The sequence below is a fragment of the Lissotriton vulgaris genome, chromosome 8 (assembly GCF_964263255.1).
Source record: "Lissotriton vulgaris chromosome 8, aLisVul1.2, whole genome shotgun sequence".
In the NCBI taxonomy this organism is placed as follows: Eukaryota; Metazoa; Chordata; class Amphibia; order Caudata; family Salamandridae; genus Lissotriton; species Lissotriton vulgaris.
This window is the reverse complement of record NC_141696.1, coordinates 1,279,666,666-1,279,690,423: the sequence shown is the minus strand read 5'-3', so window position 1 is coordinate 1,279,690,423 and position 23,758 is coordinate 1,279,666,666. Positions and strand designations below refer to the sequence as shown.

Here is a 23,758-nt window from a genome sequence, read left to right as displayed (position 1 = left end):
CCCTCTTATCAAGAAACCAGGTGCCGATCCCTCCAACCTCTCTAACTACCGCCCCATTTCCCTTCTCCCTTACTGTGCAAAGCTACTGGAAGCTTACGTAACCAGCTGCTTATCTAACTTCATCGAAACATCAGAGTATTTGGAACCCAACCAAGCGGGATTCCGCCAGGCACACTCCACCGAGGCGGTGATCCTTGCCGTGCAGAACACCCTAAGGACCAATGCCGACAATGGAATCCATCAGGCCCTCGTACTGCTCGACCTATCGGCCGTGTTCGACACGGTGGACCATACCATACTATTACACCGTGTCGAACAAGCCGGCCTCAGCGGCGCGGCTCTCTCTTGGATCAAGTCCTTCCTGACGGACAGATCCCAGGCTGTAAAGCTGGAGAACTTCACAGCCCCCACACTCCCAACCACTTGCGGTGTCCCACAGGGCTCCTCACTGTCTCCCCTTCTTTTTAATCTTTATCTTAAACCCCTACTGCACTCCCTGAAAAACAGAAAAGTCATTATATTTAACTACGCAGACGATTTGCAGCTGGTATTTCCCCTCAACTTCCCGGACTCCGTCGAGGAATTTCAAAAGACCATGCTGCACATTCAGAGCTGGATGGATCGGAACCACCTTAAGCTAAACCCAGGAAAGACTGAGTTAGTACTCCCTAGCAACAGCGCACTCAGTTGGGGGCCCCACTTTTGGCCATCCTCGTTGGGCACACCCCCATCCCCCTCCCAGTCAGCCAAAAGCCTCGGGGTCACTCTTAGCGCCGATCTCTCACTGAAGACCCAGGTCGGAACTGTGATCTCCTCCTGCTTCTTTCAGTTAAGAAAGATTAAAAAAATCGCTCATCTGCTGACCCATTCTGCTCTTATCCAGGTGGTGCTCGCACTGGTTCTCTCGCGGTTAGATTTCTCCAACTCTACCTACCTGGGCCTCCCCCTCACCATCGCTAAACGCCTGCAGATTGCTCAAAATCAAGCAGCCAGATTAATATTCAAGAGCAATCACAGGAAGTCAGCCAAACCTTTGTTGGCCTCCCTCCATTGGCTTCCCATCACCCATCGGATCACTTTTAAGACAGGCTGCATAATTTTCAAGGCTCTTCACGGAAAGAGCCCCAGGTTCGTTAACCAACTCATTAACAAACATGAACCCACCCGCGAGCTTCGTTCTACCCATCTGTCCCTCCTCACGGTGCCGACTTTTAAAAAGAAACGACTCGGCGGATCCAGCTTCGCATACCTCGCCCCAAAGACCTGGAACTCATTGCCCTTGTCCATCCGGAGCTGTACCAAGCTGACAGAGTTCAGGCGAGCCTTGAAGACCTGGCTATTCAAACAAGCGTATGGTTAGAGCAATACACCATCTGCCCCCTCACTTACCATCTACCATCTGTTTTCTTCAGCGCCATGAAACCCCTGGGTGACCGTGCGCTTAACAAATTCCGTATAGATAGATAGATAGATAGAATAAAGAGTGAATCTATGATTCACTCTTACTCTTACATTTTTAACTATATGCGCTAGCTTTCTGATTCACCAAACTCCCCAGAAATATGCAGTGAATAAAAAAAAAGCCTCTTTCTGTTAATACTCTTTCTTCGGGTTTTCAGCAAACAAACAAACAAAATATGTAACATTAAGGAAGAAACTCAGAGTATCCTGGGGTAACTGTAAATGCGCATTTAAGATTGGAAAATGCACAGTGAATATTTGTGAATATCCGCAAAGTTGTAATTCTGTGGGTTGACACTGATTCCCTACATATGTATGTCCATTTTTCCCAAAGGGCGCTCAACTTCCCATTGCCTGACAACACATATTTTTCTAACCCTTTCTTAAAGGTACCACAGAGGAACACCCATAAATACAAAATTGCTTGAAAAAATGTTGAGAATCATGAGCTATTATCTTATACATTTGAATGTTATTTGTGCATTGTCAAAGAGCTGGTGCATCCATTTTCTGCTTACAAAAAAAACTAGCACACATGATTTGTAATAGTCTCCTAATTAAATCTTCTAATCTAAATGATCCAGAAAAGTGCCTAGTGTAGTTCTAAACTCAGAATATTATATAGATCTACTAAAATAATGTATTCAACTGATCCATATACCAACCTTCCTGAGAAGTGAGGAACTCTACCATGTGTTGCACCTCATCTTGTATTCGGTTCTCCATGCTCTTCTGCCCAAGGCCCAGGCTGCGCAGCATGATTACACTTGCCCGTCTCTGCTGCTTCCAGATGTGACCATTGGTTGCGAGAATACCTGTAGATACATGTATTCATTAATGGGGGGATTTCTGCATGGCAATTCATTTATAATGGCAAAGGTAAATGGATATATAAGGAAGAGGTCCAGACAAGCACAGTGCTGTGAATGGCATATCTGTATTACAATTCAAGCTTGAGCAGGTTATTCACTCTACACTATGCTGTAACAAAACCGAGCCCTTTTCCTAGATCTTGTCACATAGTCGGCGATGTTGCCTTTTTTTTTTTTAAGTAATTTTCTGAACCCGAGTTGCACACAACCTTGTGGGTTTTAAATATACATCAAAATGTGGCGATCTTTGGGAGTCTTTTTGCAGGATAATAACGTAGAATGACGAGAGTCGTCTAGATTGCGATATAACATGCTGTCTATATATTTATTATAAATAGGCAATGTAGGGATATTCAGATGGTTACTCCTAATCACTAATACGCATTCCGACATCAATAATATGGAGAGAAAGTCTCTTTGACAGCTACTACTGTGTGGGCCTATTGCAGCGGGAGGGTTGTATTCTATAGTACATTGGATATGAGATCTATCTATCTAATTCCCGCTAGATCCCACTCAAGTAAGGCATTCATTGGTAATTTATTCAATTGCTTTGAACCCTAGAAAAATCATTAGAACTCTGGAATTATAATTAGTCAGTAGTCAACTTAAAAAAATAACTGACTTTGGGGGTCACTCCCTTAGACTATTATAGACTTTCTTGCACTCTCATGCTGAACTGCTGTTTTTACACTCAGTTTTTGACTATGACAAGTTATTTACACAGTATGCTATGTATTCATTATTGTTTGTTGACAGACGCTGTCTTTAGATACAGTGTAGTCATTTTCCTCATACTTGTGTTGATGGATTATTTATCCCACAGAGCGGGCCTCTAATAGTAACTTGAGTGAGGCGAGGCTTATCCCTTGAAAATAAACTGTAAGCCTTCTATAAGAAGTTTTTTTTTATTAATCTTGATTAGATATGATGACATTGGAGGGCTATGATGCACAGTGATTTGTTATGTTCATTTATTATTTTTCCTAGATGCAGTCCAGACATCATGCTTGTATCAAGGATTGGAATATTAATACAACAGAACTGTATGTATTACCTTTTGCAGTTATTGCAGTGACAAAGGTTTGTTTAGGTCCTGAAGAAAGCGAGGGAGATTAATCATATTGGCCGAAACATGTTGACCATCGAAACAGTAATTAATTCCTAACTGTTTCTTGTTTTTTTCACCTTTACACTGTTTTTAATAGGAAAACACATTGAAGATTGTGAGTAAAAATACGACACAGGGTAGTATTTCATCTCTATTGTTTATCCTATTTAATCACGATTCTCTCACAATTTTTTGCATTGCATTTTAGTAATCAACTTGATCACTAAATTTTCAAATAATAATCCCATCTGCTCTCATCTTTTCCTTGTGTGAGAACTACACATATGGGTACAATTCATTCTCCCTCTTCCCCTCTGAGTCTTAAGAGGGACGAGAGAGGGTTGTTTTGAATCCCAGATGATGACACTGGGCACATGATTGTGTATGATTGAGTGACCACTGCGCCTTTCAGTAGGCCGGGTCACCCCCTTGCTCCCGCCGCTTCCAGACGATCCGCAGAGGACTGCCGAGGACTCCCGCCCACCTGCTCCTGCCGCCGCTGCCCTCCCTGAACCTGAACGACCCAACCACAGCTGGGCCGCCAGTTTTTTCCCGCCGCTGACCCCCTGCGGCCCCGCCCACCACCGCCCATTGGACTCCCCGCTCCCGCCTACCCAGCTGACCCGCCCTCCCGTCCCCCTACTTAAGGGGATCGCCGGACGCACTCGGGAGTGACCACTGCGCCTTTCAGTAGGCCGGGTCACCCCCTTGCTCCCGCCGCTTCCAGACGATCCGCAGAGGACTGCCGAGGACTCCCGCCCACCGGCTCCTGCCGCCACTGCCTTCCCTGCACCCGAGCGGCCCAGCCACAGTTGAGCCGTCCGGCTGCCAGTTTTTTCCCGCCGCTGACCCCCTGCGGCCCCGCCCACCACCGCCCATTGGACGCCCCGCTCCCGCCTACCCAGCTGACCCGCCCTCCCGTCCCCCTACTTATGACGCCCCCAGAGTGACCGTGCAGCGGACGCGCGCAGCGGGAGCGCCGAATGAGCGCCGAGGTGCGCCAAAGGTAAGCCCGTGTGCGCCCGTCCGCGCCTGGACCGCGCCCAATGCCAGGACCCCTGGCTCCCGCAGACCCCAGCCCACCCGCCGGACCTACGACGCCACCGAACTCTACGCACTCAACGCCGGTCGAACCCTGGGATGCTATCGAGCCACCCCGAGACGCACCCACGGACCCTTCTGCTGCCACTCCTGCAAGTTCACCTGCACCCGAACCTGCACTACACCAGCAACGACCAAGCCGAGCAGCAGCAGCAACCACCTCAAATGCATCCTGCTCAACACCCGCTCCATCCACAGACACGCCGTCGAGCTCTGGGACCTGCTCGACACCAAAGCCCCAGACGTCGCCTTCCTCACGGAAACCTGGATGAACGCCTCCTCAGCGCCCGACATCGCCATCGCCATCCCGGACGGCTACAAGATCATCCGGAGGGACCGCGTCAACCAGACAGGAGGAGGCATCGCCATCATCCACAGGAACACCATCCGCATCACGACCAACACCGACGACACCCTCGCACCCGCCGAACACCTGCACTTCCTGATCCACATCAACCCCAAGACCACCCTCAGAGGCACTTTCATCTACAGACCCCCGGGACCACGCACACAATTCAGCGAAGACATCGCCGACTTCATCAGCCCTCCTCTCCGCTGACTACATCCTCCTCTGGGACCTCAACTTCCACCTGGAGAACAACAACGACCGCAACACCACCACCCTACTGGACAACCTCGCCAACCTCGGTCTCAAGCAGCTGGTGACCACCCCCACCCACTACGCCGGACACACACTAGACCCTGTGTTCTCATCCAGCAAGGTCATCACCGTCAGCCACGCCACCGGACTCCACTGGACGGACCACAGCTGCGTCCACTTCAGCTTCAGTAGGACCACGATCCACCACCACCAGCAACAGGTTACACGCAGAAGCTGGAACAAGATCACAGCCAACCAGCTCGCGACTTCCCTGAGCATGAACCCTCCCACCAGCGCAACAAACCCAAGCCAGACGGCCACCAACCTCGCGAAGTGGACCAGCAACTGCGCAGACGACCTCGCCCCTCTGAAGACCCCGCCTAGCAGACCCGGCAGCAAGAAAGCCCCATGGTTCACCAACGAACTCAAGAGCTCCAAGAAGAACTGCCGAGCACTCGAGAAAGCCTGGCGCAGAGACCCAACACCGACCAACATGACTGCCCTCAAGCTCGCCACCCGAAAACACCACCAACTGATCCACGCCACCAAGAAAACTGCATTCAAGGAACGACTGGACAACAACGCACACAACAGCAAGGAACTCTTCAACATCGTTAAAGAGCTCTCCAACCCCAACGCCGGAAACAACGACATCACCCCTTCGCAAGACCTCTGCAATTCCCTCGCCTCCTACTTCCACAACAAGATCGCGGACATACACAACAGCTTCAGCACTCAACCGACGCACGCCACGACTGAACCACCGCCCCCCACCACCACCCTCTGCGCCTGGACCCCGATCAGCACCGTAGACACCATCCGCACGATGAACTCCATCCACTCCGGATCTCCGACCGACCCCTGCCCTCACCACGTCTTCAAAAAGGCCGACGCTGTCATCGCACCCAACCTGCGGGACATCATCAACACCTCCTTCGACACCGCTACCTTCCCGGAGAGCTGGAAGCACGCCGAACTCAGGGCTCTACTAAAGAAGCCATCAGCCGACCCCACCGACCTCAAGAATTACCGCCCCATCTCGCTGCTCCCATTTCCTGCAAAAGTCATCGAGAAGACCATCAACAAGCAGCTGGCCGCTTTCCTCAAGACGAACGGATCCCTCGACCTCTCGCAGTCTGGCTTCCGGGCCAACCACAGCACCGAGACCGCCCTGATCGCAGCCACCGATGACATCCGAGCCCTGCTCGACAACGGAGAAACAGCGGCCCTCATCCTCCTAGACCTCTCCACGGCTTTCGACACTGTCTGCCACCGTACCCTAGTGCGGCGCCTCAGCAACATCGGGATCCAGGAGAAGGCACTGGAATGGATCATCTCGTTCCTCACCGGAAGGACACAGAGAGTCCGCCTCCCCCCGTTCAGATCAGAAGCCACCGAAGTCATCTGCGGCGTTCCTCAAGGCTCCTCGCTCAGCCCAACCCTCTTCAACGTCTACATGAGCCCCCTCGCAGCCATCGCACGCCAGCACAACCTCAACATCATCTCCTACGCCGACGACACCCAGCTGATCCTCTCCCTCACCAACGACCCTGCCACCGCCAGAGCCAACCTACACGAAGGGATGACAGATGTAGCCAAGAGGATGACGAACAGCCGCCTGAAACTGAACTCGGACAAGATGGAAGTCCTCATCCTGGGATCTTCACCCTCCGCCTGAGATGACTCCTGGTGGCCCCCCGCCCTGGGCAGCGCACCCAAACCAACAGACCACGCACGCAACCTGGACTTCATCCTGGACTCCTCCCTCTCCATGACCAGACAAGTCAACGCCGTCTCCTCGTCGTGCTTCAACATCCTGCGCATGCTATATAAGATCTTCCGGTGGATCCCCACCGAGACCAGGAAGATGGTCACCCGGGCCCTCGTCACCAGCCGGCTGGACTACGGCAATTCCCTCTACGCCGGAACTACCGCCAAACTCCAGAAGAGACTCCAGCGGATTCAGAACGCCTCAGCACGACTCATCCTGGACATCCCCCGTCGCAGCCACTTCTCCGGACACCTGAGAGATCTGCACTTGCTCCCGGTCAACAAGAGAATCACCTTCCGTCTCCTCACCCACGCACACAAAGCCCTACACAACCAAGGCCCAGGATACCTCAACAGCCGCCTCAACTTCTACGCTCCCACACACCAGCTTCGATCGACCGGCCACGCCCTCGCCGTCGTCCCCCGCATCCGAAGAGCCACCACACGAGGAAGGTCCTTCTCCTACCTGGAGTCCAAGACTTGGAACTCCCTCCCGACCCACCTCCGCCTGACCCAGGACCACCTGGCCTTCAGGAAGCAGCTCAAGACCTGGCTGTTCGAGCAGTAGCGGACCCCCCCTCCCCCAGCGCCTTGAGACCCTCCGGGTGAGTAGTGCGCTATATAAATGCTTTGATTGATTGATTGATTGTATTGATTGGATACCAGCTATCCTCAGGTAGTTTCTGAATACACTTTCCCTGTTTTTCTTTGCTCTCCTTGTTCTATCTAGTATTTCACAGCACGTAGGGCTGTTAGCACCTCTATACTTGGTTTTTGAGGTTAGTCTCTTTTGAGTTGTTCTCAAGTCTACGGATTTTATTAGAGTTTTGTGACTATTCACTCTACCAGCCTGCAGGCTTACTATGGTTTTCGTATAGCCATATCTTGAAATTCTCTTCTATTGGAAATAAAAAAATGTGGCTGATATAAATTTAAAAAGAAAAAGCTTAAGAACTGGCTCTTTGAGCAAGTTTGAGGCTTTTAGCTTGTACGCTCCTTCTTTAGTAGCAGGAAGCTTGTCACACAGGCAACCACTGTGATCTATAAACTTGTTAATGCAGCATAACATTCTTTGACTTTCCCTGTTTTTTTGGTAAAAGGAAACTGAATCTTCAGAATTGAATCTAGTTCAATTTCTGCTCTGAGCTTTCCTGCCTTCATCAATGACTGCACCTGGAGCAAACTATTCAGCAACCCACTATCGTCAACCCCAATTCAGATCCAGCTTGCACCGTTGACGACTTATCGACAACCACCTTTTCTCCAGAAACATTTATAAGTCCAAAAGTAACTCTTTGACTGGGACCTACCTTGGCTTCATATCTGACCCACGCTCCATTGCAGTCGTCCTTAAACATTACCTTTATCACAGTCTAGCACTACCAGGTTTCTGCAGTTGTTCCTTTGCTCTTTTTGGCAATAAAATTTAAATCAAACTTTAAAGAGTTTTGTCATTTTGGTATGCTTTTGTTCATAAAAATCTATTTTTATAAATTGGAGTGTGTTAGAAATTGGGTTTTTGGTTGACTGGGGTGAGTACCTTTGTCAAACATCAACCACAGTCCTGTTCAGGATAAGTGTCGGGCGAACCCTAAATTAAACTTTGCTCACCCTCTGGTAGCTTGGCATAGAGCAGTCAGGCTTAACTGAGAGGCAGTGTGTAAAGTATTTGTGCAACACTTCAAACAGTAAACCAGTGAAAACACCACACAAAACGATACCACACCAGGTTAGAAAAATAGAACTCCATTTTATGAATAAAACAAGATCAAATCGACACAATCTAATAAGTAGAACTTGAGGTACGAATTTTTAAAGAATAAACTGCAAAATAGCACATGGAAGCAATAAGTGCTTACTTGAGATATCTGGTAGCGCCGTACCTGGACAAAGTCAAAAGTTCCAGCCGACAACAATGGAGCATGGACTGGGTTCAGGTACCCATTGAGGCTCGCTGAACAAAAGTACCTTAATCCTGAATGCAATGACAAAGAAGCAGGGTGCAGCCAATGTGATGCGTCTGTGTCAATCACGCAGCAGGGGGATGCATCATAGTTGTCCACGCAGCAGAGATGATGCGTAGATTTTTTTCACGCAGCAGCGGTGATGCGGGAGTTCCAATATCCAGTGGTCCCAACGGGGATGTGCCAGTTCTGAGCCCACAACTGCAGCAATGCATTTATTCTGCTACCAAAGCAGAAGATGCGTCGGTCCTGCTAGACCAAACACCTTAGTCCAAGGGTCCAGGACTGGGGTCGCACCACATGGCCGGGCAGACTCACAGATTGCAGAGTCCAGGTGTAGGAGCTCGATGGTTGGAAGTTTTTTATGTCCCTGAGACTTAAGATCAGGAGGCCATCCAGCTTGCACTAGGTGTCACCCTGGGCTCTATGTTCTAATTCACAGAATCTGCTGTGTGTTCCCTAATTCGTCAAAGCTCGTATAGGAGGAAGGGCTTTCTCAGTTGGGGCAACTAGACTTTGGAACTCACTTCCGGTAAAACTTTGGCATATACTGGATGAAGGGGAGTTCAGGAAAGCCCTAAAAACATGGCTTTTCAGCCGGGACTAGCTGAGTTCTTTCAGTTTAGAGACCCAATTCCTTTTGCTGCTTGATCATGCTATTTTGTCGTTTGAGGTAGCTGCTGTGCTTTACAAATGTTGATATAGTGTATTGTATTGATACAGGTCCAGTCCCTCTCACCTAGGAAAGATAGATCAGTAGGCAGCAGGTCAGTGAGGCAGGAGTCCAGTAAACAGCAGTCCAGCAGAGTGACACTCTTTTTAGCAGTGCAGTAGTTCTTCCTGGCAGAGTGATCACAGGTCCAGAAGTGTACTGAAGTCATTGTGTCAGAGGTCCAGTACTTACACCCAGTTAGGCCTTTGAAGTGGGGGAGTCTTCAAAGACAGGTTTTTGAAGTGTGCAGATGACCTCCCCTCCTGCCCTGGTTCCAGAATAACTACAGGGGGTTATGCAGCCCTTTGTGTGTTTCAGGATACAGTCTTTTCAGAAATAAGTGAGGCTCGGTCCAGATCCTCTCTTCCATACTACCAGGATGGCTCATCAGGTCACACCTAAATTCCTATTGTATGTGGCTGTACAACACAGGTACCTTTGAACCTTTACACACATTGGAATAGCTTACCTTAGCAATGTAAAGGCTCTTTGTAGACAGTTTGTAATAGCACATACTATCTCTTATATACACGGTGCTGAAGAATCGCTTGTCAGAAGACGCGTAGCGAGAAACATCTCAACCTATTTATCTATTCACTAGTCTAGACTCACACCAGGGCGCATTATTTCCCTCCGAGTTTATTCGACTTCCTTTTTTTAACTTGGAGTAAGGGACCGCTAGAATAAACCTGATCCTGGTACCCTTTACCCCAATTTTAACCCCCATAAAAACATCTACACAATACTGGCCCCTCACCCACACTTCACCCATACGGCAGTTGGAAAAAGATCTCCGCCAAAGAGCCCCTCTTTGAGGCGTTGCCCGTTGGGTATTGCACCGCCGACCCAACGAGGAGCATTGCCGATGATGAAGCATGACACCTGCAAGGGTGTGTGAGGCCATTATATCCAACAAATTGGATACCCAAGCGTTCTATCACTACGCACGGGTGTCCCCAACACCAAACTTCCACCTGTAATAGGAACAGCCGGGCACCTTTTGTACTTCGCTCTAACCATTGAGCCACACTTCTCCTCTGTAATGAAAGACAAAAACATATACACAAAGAAAGAAACATAAACTATTTAGAATGCAGTAGTGGTGTCTTTGCCATTTGAGTTTCATCATGCATTGTGCTCTTCTCAAAGTGCACTGTAACCTTACCTATGAGAGCTAAGGTGTGCTATGATGAGTATAACTGTGCACATGTTTTCACATTATCGCTACTGGTAGTGGCTGAGCCCACTCATACTGTGAAGGTACCATGTAAATAGCGCTATTTTACCTGCACGCCAGCTTAGGCGTTAACGGTATCCGTGCATCAGTGTAAAAACGCTAGCATTATTATAAGGAACAAAAAGTGTAGTTTCGGCGAGTGAGAGAAACACACATAAGGGAAATATCTTACATGTGGTGCAATAATTAATCACACCATGGGTCTTGGGAAGGGGGTGGTGGCTAGTAGGCACACCCTGTGGGTGAAAAAAACGAGGGGAGAATAAATCCTGATGCCCGGCGGCAAGCGAGTTACTTATCTCATTTTGTAGCATGGTAGCAATGTCTCACTCACGCCGGCAAAGCCAAGCACCCGCTCGGTACCTGATGCAGCCCTCACTGACCGGACCCCGTCGATGGGTGATCCAGTGTGCCCCATGCAAATATTTCATGCAAAAAATAGAAAAGGCAAAAAACTCCAGCAAAGAACTCTTTTCCACAGTTAAAAAATTAACTAGAACAAACAGCGCGACCCCCATAGAAATGAGTTCAGATTTTTGCAACATTCTGGGCCAGCTCTTTGTAGACAAAGTTTCTGCAGTTTACGCATCCTTCAAGGGGTCAGGGGATATTACACACCTGTGGTCCAACACAAAAATACAGGATGAGATTTCACCCCACACTCAGGACCACATTTTCCACTTTCAGCCTCCGTCCACTGAACAGATTCTCCAAGTGGTTAGGTCAACGAAATCCGGGGGCACATGGGACCCCTGCCCACCTAAGGTGATGCACCTCTTCTCTGACCTGCTGAGTGAGCAATTATGCTTGCTTTTCTCAGAAATAATCAAATCCAGTCACTTTCCTGACCCATGAAAATTAGCTTCAGTACTGCCTCTACTTAAGAAACCCAACTCAGACCCTCAAGAACCAGGAAATTATAGACCTATTGCAAGAATTGCATTCGCTGCAAACGTTCTTGAGAAGCTTCTGAACAGACAGCTGTCTCAATTCCTCACGGAAGCAAATGTACTAGATCATTCGCAATTCGGCTTCCGTGAAGGGCACGAAACAGAAACAGCATTACTGATGGCGACAGAGGAGCTTAGGAGTGTACTGGACGCCAGAGGACAGGCCACTTTGATTTTGTTAGATATCTCGGCGGCCTTCGACACGGTAAACCACGACACTCTCCTCGCCCATCTTGCTGAGACAGGAGTGTACAAGACAGCTCGGTCTCTGTTAGCATCATACCTATCTAATAGGACCTTCACGTCGAGCTGGGAGAGGCCAAATCCAAATCCTTTAAATCCCCTTGCGGGGTACCCCAGGGGGTCGTCGTTAAGTCCCACTCTATTCAATCTATACGTGGCACCCCTGGCAGCTATAATAAGGAACTGTGGCTTCCTCCCAGTTTCGTACGCCGATGACACCCAAATAGTGGTTTCAATTTCAAATAATGCGAAAGAGACAGCTACCAGGTTCAGACACTGTATGGAACAGATCAATCACTGGATGCAGACGAATTGCCTTAAATTGAACGGAGATAAAAGTGAAGTTATGCTGTTGGGTTCAGACTTGCAAACCTGGTCACAGGACTGGTGGCCAGACAGCCTAGGAAACTGCCCATCACCAGTGCACAAGGTAAAAACGTGGGCGTGCTCCTCGCCGCATCCATGTTTTCCCTGGTTCTAGGTTGAGAACCTTTGTGTGTGTGGTTAAGTAGCAGATGCTGTAAATTGCACAGGGAAAATGACCCACTACTTTTGGTAGACCCCCATGCAGAAACTGCACTGGTTTGTTCCTTACAATAATGCTAGCGTTTTTACACTGACGCACGGATACGGTTAATGCCTAAGCTGGCGTGCAGGTAAAAATTTTCACGGACCGTCAGTGGCCGAGTCGGTTGGCTGCGTTTTAAACAAGCGTGAATTGAGGATACGTCCTTCAAATTTTGGGGAATCTATCCAGAAACTGCTGTTCGGATATTGAGGTCTTATCGGTTGAGATTAGTTCCAAGCCAAGAATAGATTTTGAGACTATTCTGCCTTTCCAACCCGGTAGATCCGTTCTTCCCAATAACCCTATAAGGGCCACTCCTTTTTGCTGTAAAACATTTTTTCCTGATGATGGTCTTAGAGACTACAGCTACAAAGACCGAAACGTCGACCTGCACACCATCTCCTAAGGAATCCATGCCTGGAAGAGCAATAATGATCTATGCTTTTTAGTTGCTCTCACTTGATCAATGGGAGTGGTTGTTATGTTATGAATTGTTTTGTTGAATTAATTTATACATTCTTTCATGACATTTTTGGAGTTATTTTCAAGATTTTATGTATCCCCTTTAATTAATTTGCAATTCAGCAATTAAATACAGAATATATTTTTCATGGAAATAGGTTCTCCCGTGTGTTACTTTTGCTTCAGATATCCATAAGTGTTGTTCTGTGGACTCCTGTGAGATTGTTCTTGTATGACAATCTCATTGATTAAGGTTTCAACAAATAGTGTGAATGATAGTGGTTAAACAAATCCCTTGTAGACGACTTTACCTTGTACTGAACATTGCCCAGGCCTACAAGGGTTTATTGGGTTACCCTTTTTAGAATCAATGTACGTGCAGGTAAAATAGCGCTATTTACAAGGTACCTTCACATTATGAGTGGGCTCAGCCACTACTAGTAACGATAATGTGAAAACATGTGTACAGTTATACACACCGTAGTACACCTTAGCTCTCATAGGTAAGGTTACAGTGCACTTTGAGAAGAGCACAAGTACAAAAGCAGTGACAAAGATACCACTACTGCATGCTAAACAGTTTTTGTTTCTTTGTGTATATGTTTTTGTCTTTTGTTACAGATATTGTGGTTACTCCCAATAGGAAGGATTCTTCAGTAACAGCAGGTTACTATAAACTTTTGATCTTTTTCACACATTGGACCTCTTGGTTAGGGTGAGCCTTAGCACGCTCATACCGCCGAGGTTCACACTTTGGTCCTGAGAATGCCTAGACAATAGCAACAGATAGGCAGAAACATGTTGACCACGCACAGTGAGACATAGCTGACCAATCTATCCAGCTCTTACATCGCTCACTTTGTGTTTACCCGTGTCTGGTTGGTCAACGAATAAACTTATTTTTTGACACAATCTAAACATTTTTAACGTACCACACAATCACTTTCACTTGTCACTCAGACAACACTAACCTGCTCCGCAGTAATTTTGGCTCTGAAGCATACCTGGGAGGCACTCGGCCTTCCTGGTGGGGCCCGATGATGAAGCATGTCACCAACTAGGTTGGTGAGTGAGAGCTTTCTAATGAATCAAGTGTGATTCTCCATGCTTGCTCTTCTCCTAAGAAGGCACACTCTTTTGTTGTTTTGATCATTCGATTTGGGGGACCAAGAGTGCTCCTTAGATTCCCTCTCTCTCTTGTTGTTCTTTAGTATAAAGTAAGAAAATGTCAACTTTCTAAAAGTGGCTTTTTCAGAATTGCAATTTAGAAACCTAACTTCGCGATGAATTGTGATTATAAACTGTGATTTCAGAGAAACAAGAATTGTAGATCTTATCTCTTCCTAATTGGAAATTACACTTGTAAAATGTAATAAGATAATTGTTGTAAATAGAAGCTGGAGCCTTGTATCATGTAGGTTACTTTATTCAAGTCTTCAGGATGTTAAGTCATAAGTTACAAAGAAGACCCCCAGGAGTGACTAGCTTGCCACTCGGCCTGCCTGGTTCCAACTGCCAGTTGTCACCAGGACCAGCCCCAAACACTCCATGATGTCACCCAAGGTTCCAGTGGTGACATCATGTGAGTGACCATGAAATCCCCAGAGATAGAAAGAAGATAAGCCAAATACAACACATCTCCTTTCTTTGGAGAAATCAACAAGATGGAAATACAATAGATAAAATTAACATGTGTGTACACATCCATATGAAAGTACACATAGCATCCATTCCACCGATGGAAAACAAACACATCCCAAACAGTTACAAACACAGGTCAATGACAACACATCCTAAACATAACTAGCCCCAAGACCCATCCCCTTACCTTGGGAAACACACAAATACAAACTAAATGAGACGAAAAATAATGGAGACCACTCCGCTCCGTAACGGGGTACAACCCTCCCCGTGAACTACGCCTTGCAACCATTGCTCCGCCCCCAATTCCCATATGGAGTACTCACCACCCTTAAATTTAAAAACCAGACTCTGTACCGTAACGGGTTATTTCTCACCCCGTGAACCATAACTGTCCCAAAACCATAGATGAGACAGGGTACACTTCTTTTAAAAAGAAGTACAGAAGTTTATAACTCCCAACACACAATCACACATGTAAACCATGTATACAACTAACTCCCAACACACAACCACACATGTAAACCATGTATACAAATTTGAAAAGCAACCCCTCCTATAATAAACTGTACAGGGCCTTCCTGACCCCAAAACAACAAGCTATAGATGTACACCACCCTGTAGGTGCACGATAATACAACACTTGCCGCTCACACACCACCTGAAAATACCCTGCGTGGTTCACAGCAGTCCAAACACAAAACTATGCAGGTACTCACTGTACACGCCATTAACTTACAACCAACCATAAAAAAAAAACACTCTCTTCCCTGAGACATGCACTCACAAATCACCACCCCCCAGAAAGCACCAGACATACACTACAAATGACCAGCATACATAATGTTAAATAAAGTCTTATGCTCCGGTGAGCGGTCTCTCACCCGAGTTCTTCCTCAAAGTTCTCCTCAGTAGAAGGAACGCTGTAAATATGGCAAGATTCGCGACGTCTTCCACAGAAACAGCATTCCAATAGCACTTCCCTCATCGTCAGGGCTCAACTCCCATGTCACATCCAGAATGTTTGTGCCAGCCTTTAATAAATCAACCATCAAGAGTTCTTTTTTCCCTTGAAAAATAGTTGCACACGAATTACACTTTTCATCCCAAAAGTAAAACTTTCTTGCGATGTGACACACACTGCCATGTTAAAACGGCAAAATTCTCTCTTGTCTAGTCCCATGGGTCGTTTCCATGGTGACGCTCCGAAGGCTTGGTGTCATGTTCCTAAAATGGAGGCACGTAAAACTGCGTAGCTGTGTGGCTCAGGGCACGTCATTGCTTTAAACGTGCAAGAGCGGCATGAAATGAAAACTCCCTTACGTCATAAAGGGCTTGAGCGCGAAGGTAAGCTACACGCATTTCTTTGATTTAAACAAAACAAAAACAGTTGAAGAATCTATGGCGCATCTCTAAAAAAAAACATTTTCAAAGTACATGCATGATATGCGCTGCATGTTGTACACTCTGAAATATTTCAATCTCACTGCGCTGCTTCCAAACACAAGCGCTGCGTGTTGCTGCGTGCACTTCTGTTCCAAAACATGAGTCATGAGGAATGACAGTTAAATGCTCACTTCGCTTAGCGCTGTGCTATTTCAATTGTGTGGCTTTTCTACGTGCACTGCTTCAAAGAGATTGCTAATTATGTGCCAAAGTGACAGTTTAACACCTTCCAAAATAAAGCGGCTTTTCTGCATATTCTCGGAAAGAAAATAGGTAACGGCGTTTTCTTTTAAACATCTGTTGCATACAGCAAACTCTCCAAGGCTCACAGGCTCACGATGATGACAGTTTAAATAAACAGACACGACTGCTGGTCTTCTGGCATACTCAGACGGTGCCTTGTTCTTTTAAATCCAGAGTCAGCCACTCGATGACAGTCAATACTTATAGCTCTTTACAGTCAATAATAATAGCTCTTAACAACAGACTTGATGAATTTAGCTTGCTGAATTAAGTTAAGCTGAACTGAACGCTTGCTGCATTAAAGTAACAACAGTCTTTCCATGGTAATATGCAGATAAGGTTGATTACTGCTTTTCCACACACAAGTGAAATTGGCCAAGTCTCACACAATATAATGCAGAATTACACCCTGGGTTTGCAGGCCGTCCGATTACACAGGACACTGGTGGGACTTACCAGGGTGGATGTCTTGTCTTCTGCTTCAAACTTCAATTTAAAAGTTCTTTAATTTAAAAGTTCTTGAGCTGTTCCATAATACTTGCTTTTGCTTTGCGCTGAGGGTTCTTTTCTCCTTGTTTCCGTTTCTTGTACCTTGTAAATACGCTCCAAAATTTCTCAAAGTCGCCAAAAATGTTGTAAATAGAAGCTGGAGCCTTGTATCATGTAGGTTACTTTATTCAAGTCTTCAGGATGTTAAGTCATAAGTTACAAAGAAGACCCCCAGGAGTGACTAGCTTGCCACTCGGCCTGCCTGGTTCCAACTGCCAGTTGTCACCAGGACCAGCCCCAAACACTCCATGATGTCACCCAAGGTTCCAGTGGTGACATCATGTGAGTGACCATGAAATCCCCAGAGATAGAAAGAAGATAAGCCAAATACAACAATAATCCCAATGTTATACTATGGGAGAGCTAGCTCTTGCAATAGTGAAAAATTATTTTGGGTGTTTTTCAAGACCAAGACATGTAAAACCTAAAAGTACATGCTCTGCGTTTTAAATACATTGCACCCTGCTCTTTGGGTTATACAGGGTCTACCTGAGGGGTGTTTTATATCTTTAAAAAAAGACAGTTTGGACCTGGCATTAAAGTTGTTTTGCCAAGTCGACGTGGCATTGTAAACTGCACACAAAGGCTCTGCAAGCAGGCCTGAGACATTGTTTTTACTTACGCAGGTGGCTCAATCAGTGCTACAGGCCCACTTGTCATATTTAATTTAAATGCCCTTGGCACAAGGGAAACTACTTTACTAGGTATCATAAGTAACGTAACTATGCCAATGTGGCATGTACCAATATTACCATATTTAGGAGAGAGGATATGCACTTTAACATTGGATAGCAGTGGTAAAGTGCGCAGAGTCTTAATGCCAGAAAAAAGAAGATAAGAAAAATGGAAGGAAGCAGGCAAAAGGTTAAGGGAGAGCAATTTTGTGCTGTGCTTGTCATCTAAATTGTAGTAACTCACAGCTATGCTTTGCATTGTGTTGCACAAATCAAGCGGCACCACAAAATATTAGTAACTATACCCAGTGGCCAGAATTTGGACAAACTAGGCAGATTTTCACTGCTCCCCATGAGTAGTCTCTACATAGGGAGATGATGACACAGATTTCATACAGGTGGATGAATAACAGGTGTCCTCTTTCTGCATCCTGGGGAACAAAGTTATTGGGACAAGTGTTACCTCTGAATTGGAAGTCGAGGTGACTCTATTGTTTCTGCCAATCCCAATACAGCCGATAAGGTTATACATAAAACAGACTCAATCAGTGGTACTGGAACTAAGTGTGAAGGAGGCAGTGTATCATCCCCTAAGATCAGATATCATTCATTTTGCTCAGGAATCTGTCTGGATGCACTCTCTTGCACAGCATGACACCGAAATGCCCCATGTTGGTATTGTTCTCTGCACCCGCTCTACAGTGAATTTAGCAAAATGCCTTGATGCTGCCAGTACTGACTACTTTTGAACCATCGGCCTAGAAAGATTTCTATGCCTTTGATCAGCAAAGTACACATACCCTTGTAATATTAGATTTGCAGAAAGAAAGACATAATATCAAACCATCCGATAAAGGGGGAGTGACAGTGGTTCAAGAGCAGACCAAGTATGACCATGAGTTTGATTGCTAGCTCAGTAACACAGAACACTACGCATGTCTTAACTGCAACCCCTTAGTGGAGATTCAAGATGCACTCAAATTCTTGATTGAACAGACAGAACTAGATGGCTTGCTGAGCTATAATGAATTCCTATTTTTGAACAATAGAAAATAAGAACAACAGTTTCTTAAGTACGCAAAAATGCTTCCAAACCTCCAGGAAGGCCAATACTCTTAGGCTGTGGCTCTATGTTAGAGCCATTGGGTAGATACATTACTAGTTTATCAAAGATATGGTACCCAATACGAGACCATATGTGAAAGACAGGATACATTGACATTTTGGTCACCCTCGACATTGAATCATTATACAATAACATTCTGCAGGAGGGGTATGCAGGTGATAGAGGCTCTCATTAATGGCAGACAGGGACCCCTGCAGGTATCTACCAGTTTTTCTGGTTTAATGACAATTACTATTGTCATTGTAATTATTACGCAAAGATACATCCATGGGAACCGTTTTGGCATCGCACTTTCTAGTTATCATTGTTGAGGCTCTTGAGGCATTGTGCACACTGAACTCTGAATCCCTGTTTCAATAGCAAGACGTGCACATTATATATTGATGATATTTTCATGATCTGGCCTGGAGATGGAGAAAATATATCCTAATTTATTTCTTGGTTCAACAATTCACAACCTGGCTTATGCTTAACATAGCACAGCAGTAACAAGAGCATTGAAAACCTAGACCTTAATGTAATGATCAATGACAAACTTTACACCACATAATTCAGAAAATCCACAGAGAAGAACTCCCTGTAGGGGTTTATATCTACCATCCCAGGGCTTTGAGGACTTTCATTGAACTTACTAGAGAGAGGCTATTGCAAATAACTAGTACGATAATCCATGAAAAGAGCATGGTGTTCCAGAGGGAAAGTCTTCCAGTACCCATAAACAAACAGCCTCTGGACAAAATCACCTGTGTTATTACTTTTTGACAATTCTTGAAAGCATCAATATGCTTTGGAGGGTAATGTGCCCAGGTGATTTTGCCCTAGACATCCTGTGAGGAAATCGGGTGTATTATAAGTTGTTGTTGTGTGACCTCACTATGTAATACACTACCAACCCCTTTAGGACTAGTCAGGCTTAATTTGCTAAACCTTAGCTCAACCCTGGGTAGCTGTGGCTCTCAGTAGCAAGGCTTACACAAGGGAAGCAGTGTAAAGCATTTAAACAGCACCAAAACATTTAAAGAAGAAACCCAACAATCAGGAAAACCACAACAATTTATAAAAATTGAATATATTTTTATGAATTTATGGATGCCAAAATTAAGATGATCTACCAGAGGGTTCCAGAGATATCGTTTTTATAAGTAACAATAAATCAGGACTTTTCACTTAACCTCAATTAAGCATTGGCAAATTCAATTAATTTGACGCAGAGAATTGTTTTCAAGAAAAGCCTTTACAAGTTGGAGCGCAGTTACTTAGAGTTACTTTGGTCTACTAACTTCAGCAGCTTGCCATTGACTTCTAAAGAGTGGTCATATGCAAGGGACACAGGATGTTGAAGATGCTGTGCCGTCAATAGGGGTTTTCCTGGAGCTATTCCTCAGTCCTCGGTCCTATTGAGGTGATTCTAACCACAGTGGTCGACATCCTTCATAGTCCTCTTAGGGTGAGCAGAAGTCTAGTCACCACTGGGCTACCAGTCGCCTGGCACAGTGGTTTCAGCGGTTTCAATCTTCTGCCGGTAACTCTCCAACAAGGTGACCAAACTGCACTCTGACAACTCTCCCACGTCCAGCAGACTAAGGAGTAACTTTGGATCACTGAGTTCTGGTTTCTTGGGCTACACAGCAGTGAGGCACAGTGATCCTGGCTACAATTCACCCTATCAGGCTTTTTCAGTTTTTGTGGCCCTGTGATGTGAACAAGGAGTCAGCCAACTAACTCTGCTTCAGGCTGGGCTTGGGGGATGACTTCTGCATGAGCAGGACACAACGGGCACAGTCCTTTCCTTCGGTAGCCCGCGGAGCAGCAGGTGCAGTTCAATTATGGTGCAGCCTTTTCTTTGCCAATTCCAGGGCCAGCAAGGCAGTCCTTCGATGGTAATCTTCTCCAATCAAGCGAGTTCTGAGTTCTCGTGCCAGGGCTGCCTCTTTTATGCGCAGAATGTGCCCTCAGGGGAAGTAGCGGTCACTAATTAATGGCTTACGATGTTCCCTCCCACCTGATGAGGACTTCTTGTGAAGTGTGGTAGCTACCTATCCTAGAGTGCTGTATTCTGCCCACTCCCAAGATTTCGGGACCCTTCTCTTGGTGTGGGGAGCTCGGTAGCCCACCCTAGATGTGTGGCTACCTGTGGGCTACACACCCATGGAAATCTTGGTTTGGCCAATCTGTCTACCCTAACAGAAGAGTACTTTCCCTCTAGTGTGCTCATTATTTGCCCTTCAAAAGCGGTTTCCCCTTTTAGCTTGCCTTGTGGTCTAACTCCATGCATAGATTCCTGTCAGGAGGAGGTAACACCTACTCTAGTAGCAGGCCTCTATTGTTATCTGTTTTGGGAGCCGTTGACATGCCTCCCTAGACAGGTAGGCAGAAGGCTGTCTCATTTCCAGCCGCAGCAAAATTCCACTGAGTGGTAACTTTAAGTTGCATGGGGCAACAAGTTACATCAATTTTGACTTGGGTACCAAGTCAAGCTCAATGTAATGAGTTTTTTGATACCTTAACGTACTATTTTTGGTAGTCCCATTCAGCATTTAGCGCAGCTGAGGTGTTCAGCGTGTCAATCTGTACTCGCCATTAGGCTACCGGTCTTCCAGTAAAATTGACCATTCCAGGATTTTATTGCTAGAACATTTTAAGCAAATGTTCTACTTTGCTAATATGTTGCACTCTGCCTTAGGATTTGATAGGCCTACTGTTGGGCTGACTTACACATATTAAAAAGGGAGTTTGTGCTTTTGCTATTGATTAAAATGGCAAAATCGATCTAACGGTTTTTAACTGCCACCCTACCAGTCTACTGTGGCAAATTTGGAACCATGTTTTACCTTCTCCCACTCAGGCTGGCACAAGTGCTGTAGTCCCTGAGGGGACACTCTAAATTTCAGGCTCTGGGCACCCCTGGTACCGTATACTAGGGACTTAGCAGTAAGTTAGCTTATGTTAATTGGGTATAAGCCCATCAACAGACATGTTTAAAGACCAGGAAACTTGAACTGAGGTCTGGTTAGCAGGTCATAGTGCACTCCCAGAGTCGAAAAACCATCAACATATGTCCAAAAGTTTGGGGGATGACCATACAAAAAGAGGCATTTCCTTACACATCCCTTTTTTTCTCTTTCAAGCATTGGCAGAATATCAAGGACCATATAGTGTGAGCTGGCAAGTTTCCATTTAATGATATTTTCATTGCTTACATGTGGATTATACCACCGGTCACTAGCCACCATAAAGGTATGAACTGTGTGGCTTGCAGCTTTACCTCATATTGCAAAGTATTTCATTATCAAAATTTTAAACACGGCGTGGCTTTGGAGCCAAACATGGCTGTCACTCTTCCTTAGACATCAGCTGCTCCGCCCCTATCATCTGTCCTTAGCTGGCCACTCCCTGGGGCTCTTCAGCCCAGGTGGAGCACGCTTGGGCAGTGTCTCTGGGGCAGCTATCCCTGCCACTAGCCTTGCCCCACTGCAATGCTCCTGTGACCCTCCAATCACAGCAATTCGATCAGGAGGGGCAAGCTGCCTTTCTCTTCATCGCCAAGAGCTCCAGAGGCTGTGCTCAGGAGTGAGACCTAGGCCGCTCCTAGTGGTGGACTGGAGCCACGACTGTGATCTCATCCAGGGATCCACAGGGGATTCTAGCTGCAGGGGACCTGTGAAACCCTCCAGAGAGGCAGTGTCAGACTGTAGCCACCGGGCAGCCCGGTGCGGTGATGACGAGGAGCCGCTGCTCACTCAAGGGCCTTGCTGAGACTCTCTTATTTCTATTGAGTGCCTGGCTGGAGGCGGGGTGGCTCTGGGGCCTGCCACCACCCATATCCTGCTTCACAATGCCCTCATACTACGCACTGAGACCTGGCCTGCCTACTCGCTTGCCAACATTGTTGGGCCTGCAGATGGCCTCTGGATCCTTGTGTGGTCCTCCACCACTTGGCATCAGACCATAGGACAGGGGAGAGGATGTTGTGCTGAACGGAGGTGGTGGTTGCAATGTCTTCTGGAAGTTGGCTTGCACAGGTGTGAGTCGACGGGCTCTGTGTCTCTCTGGGCTCTTGCTAACTTCACTGACTGGCGGCTTTGCTGCCCGGTGACTGCTACCCTGCCCTATTGTTTCCCTGCCAGCCCTGGACGATTGACCTGGGACGGCTTTCTTTTGCTGCTTGTCAGCCTCCCTCTTTTCCGTCCCCATCCACAGCGTAACAGACTGCAAAGGAGTTGCACGTGCATTGCTTTTGTGAACCGCAAACACTTTGCATGACCCTGTCATTGCCCTGCTTTGGATGTGGCAATGGCAGACATCTAACTGGGTGTGCTCCATGGCTGGTAGGGGAGGGGTCACCTTTTGCGCTCAACTTCGTGGGGCTATCATGAATCAGTGATTCAGCAAAGTCAGTTACCACAACCGCCACTTCCAAACTGTGTAAATGTGCAGAGATACAGTGCAGAAACAGGATTCAGCGGAGGTGAAAAGGTAAACAGATCGCCAAGAGTGAATGTGTCGAATGTGTCTCAACAATATTGGTTGAAAGAAGATGGAGGGAGTGAATCTGAGGAATACTTCTGACGGTGCCTGAGAGAGGAGGAAGAGCGTGTGCTTGGAGCCACTCTTGAGGTAAATCAATCTGGTCCATTTGTAAATGGTAAAGTGAATGATGTAGAAATTACTTTCCTAGTGGATACGGGTGCTACCCGTTCTACTGTTAGATCAGTGGAAATAGAAAACCTTCCTCTCTCTGGAGATAAAATCCAAGTAGTAGGTGTAGCTTATCAGCAAATAAAAACAGATTTAACTGAACCAGTTGAAGTTGAAATAGGTAAATTTAAAGACATGCATAGATTTGTAGTTTGTGATAGCAGTCCTGTAAATCTATTAGGTAGGGATATTCTTTGTAAAATGAATTGTGCAATATATTGCTCACCGGATGGTATAGAGCTTCAAACTCCAGAAGAAGATGGGCTTTACAAATGAACAATGTCAATGGTTGAGGCAGAAGAAAGTACATTATTTCCTGTGTTTGATAA

At 46.3% G+C, this 23,758-nt stretch overlaps 1 protein-coding gene across 1 annotated transcript in view; it reads right to left on the bottom strand.

Annotated features, from left to right (window-relative positions):
• Positions 1–23,758, bottom strand: part of LOC147698613 (cytochrome P450 2J6-like) — a 686,733-nt gene that overhangs the window by 608,992 nt on the left and 53,983 nt on the right. Inside the window, exon 3 of the mRNA XM_086935205.1 lies at positions 2,127–2,276. Coding sequence (XP_086791331.1) covers positions 2,127–2,276 — 150 coding nt within the window. The remainder of the gene's footprint in view (positions 1–2,126; positions 2,277–23,758) is intronic.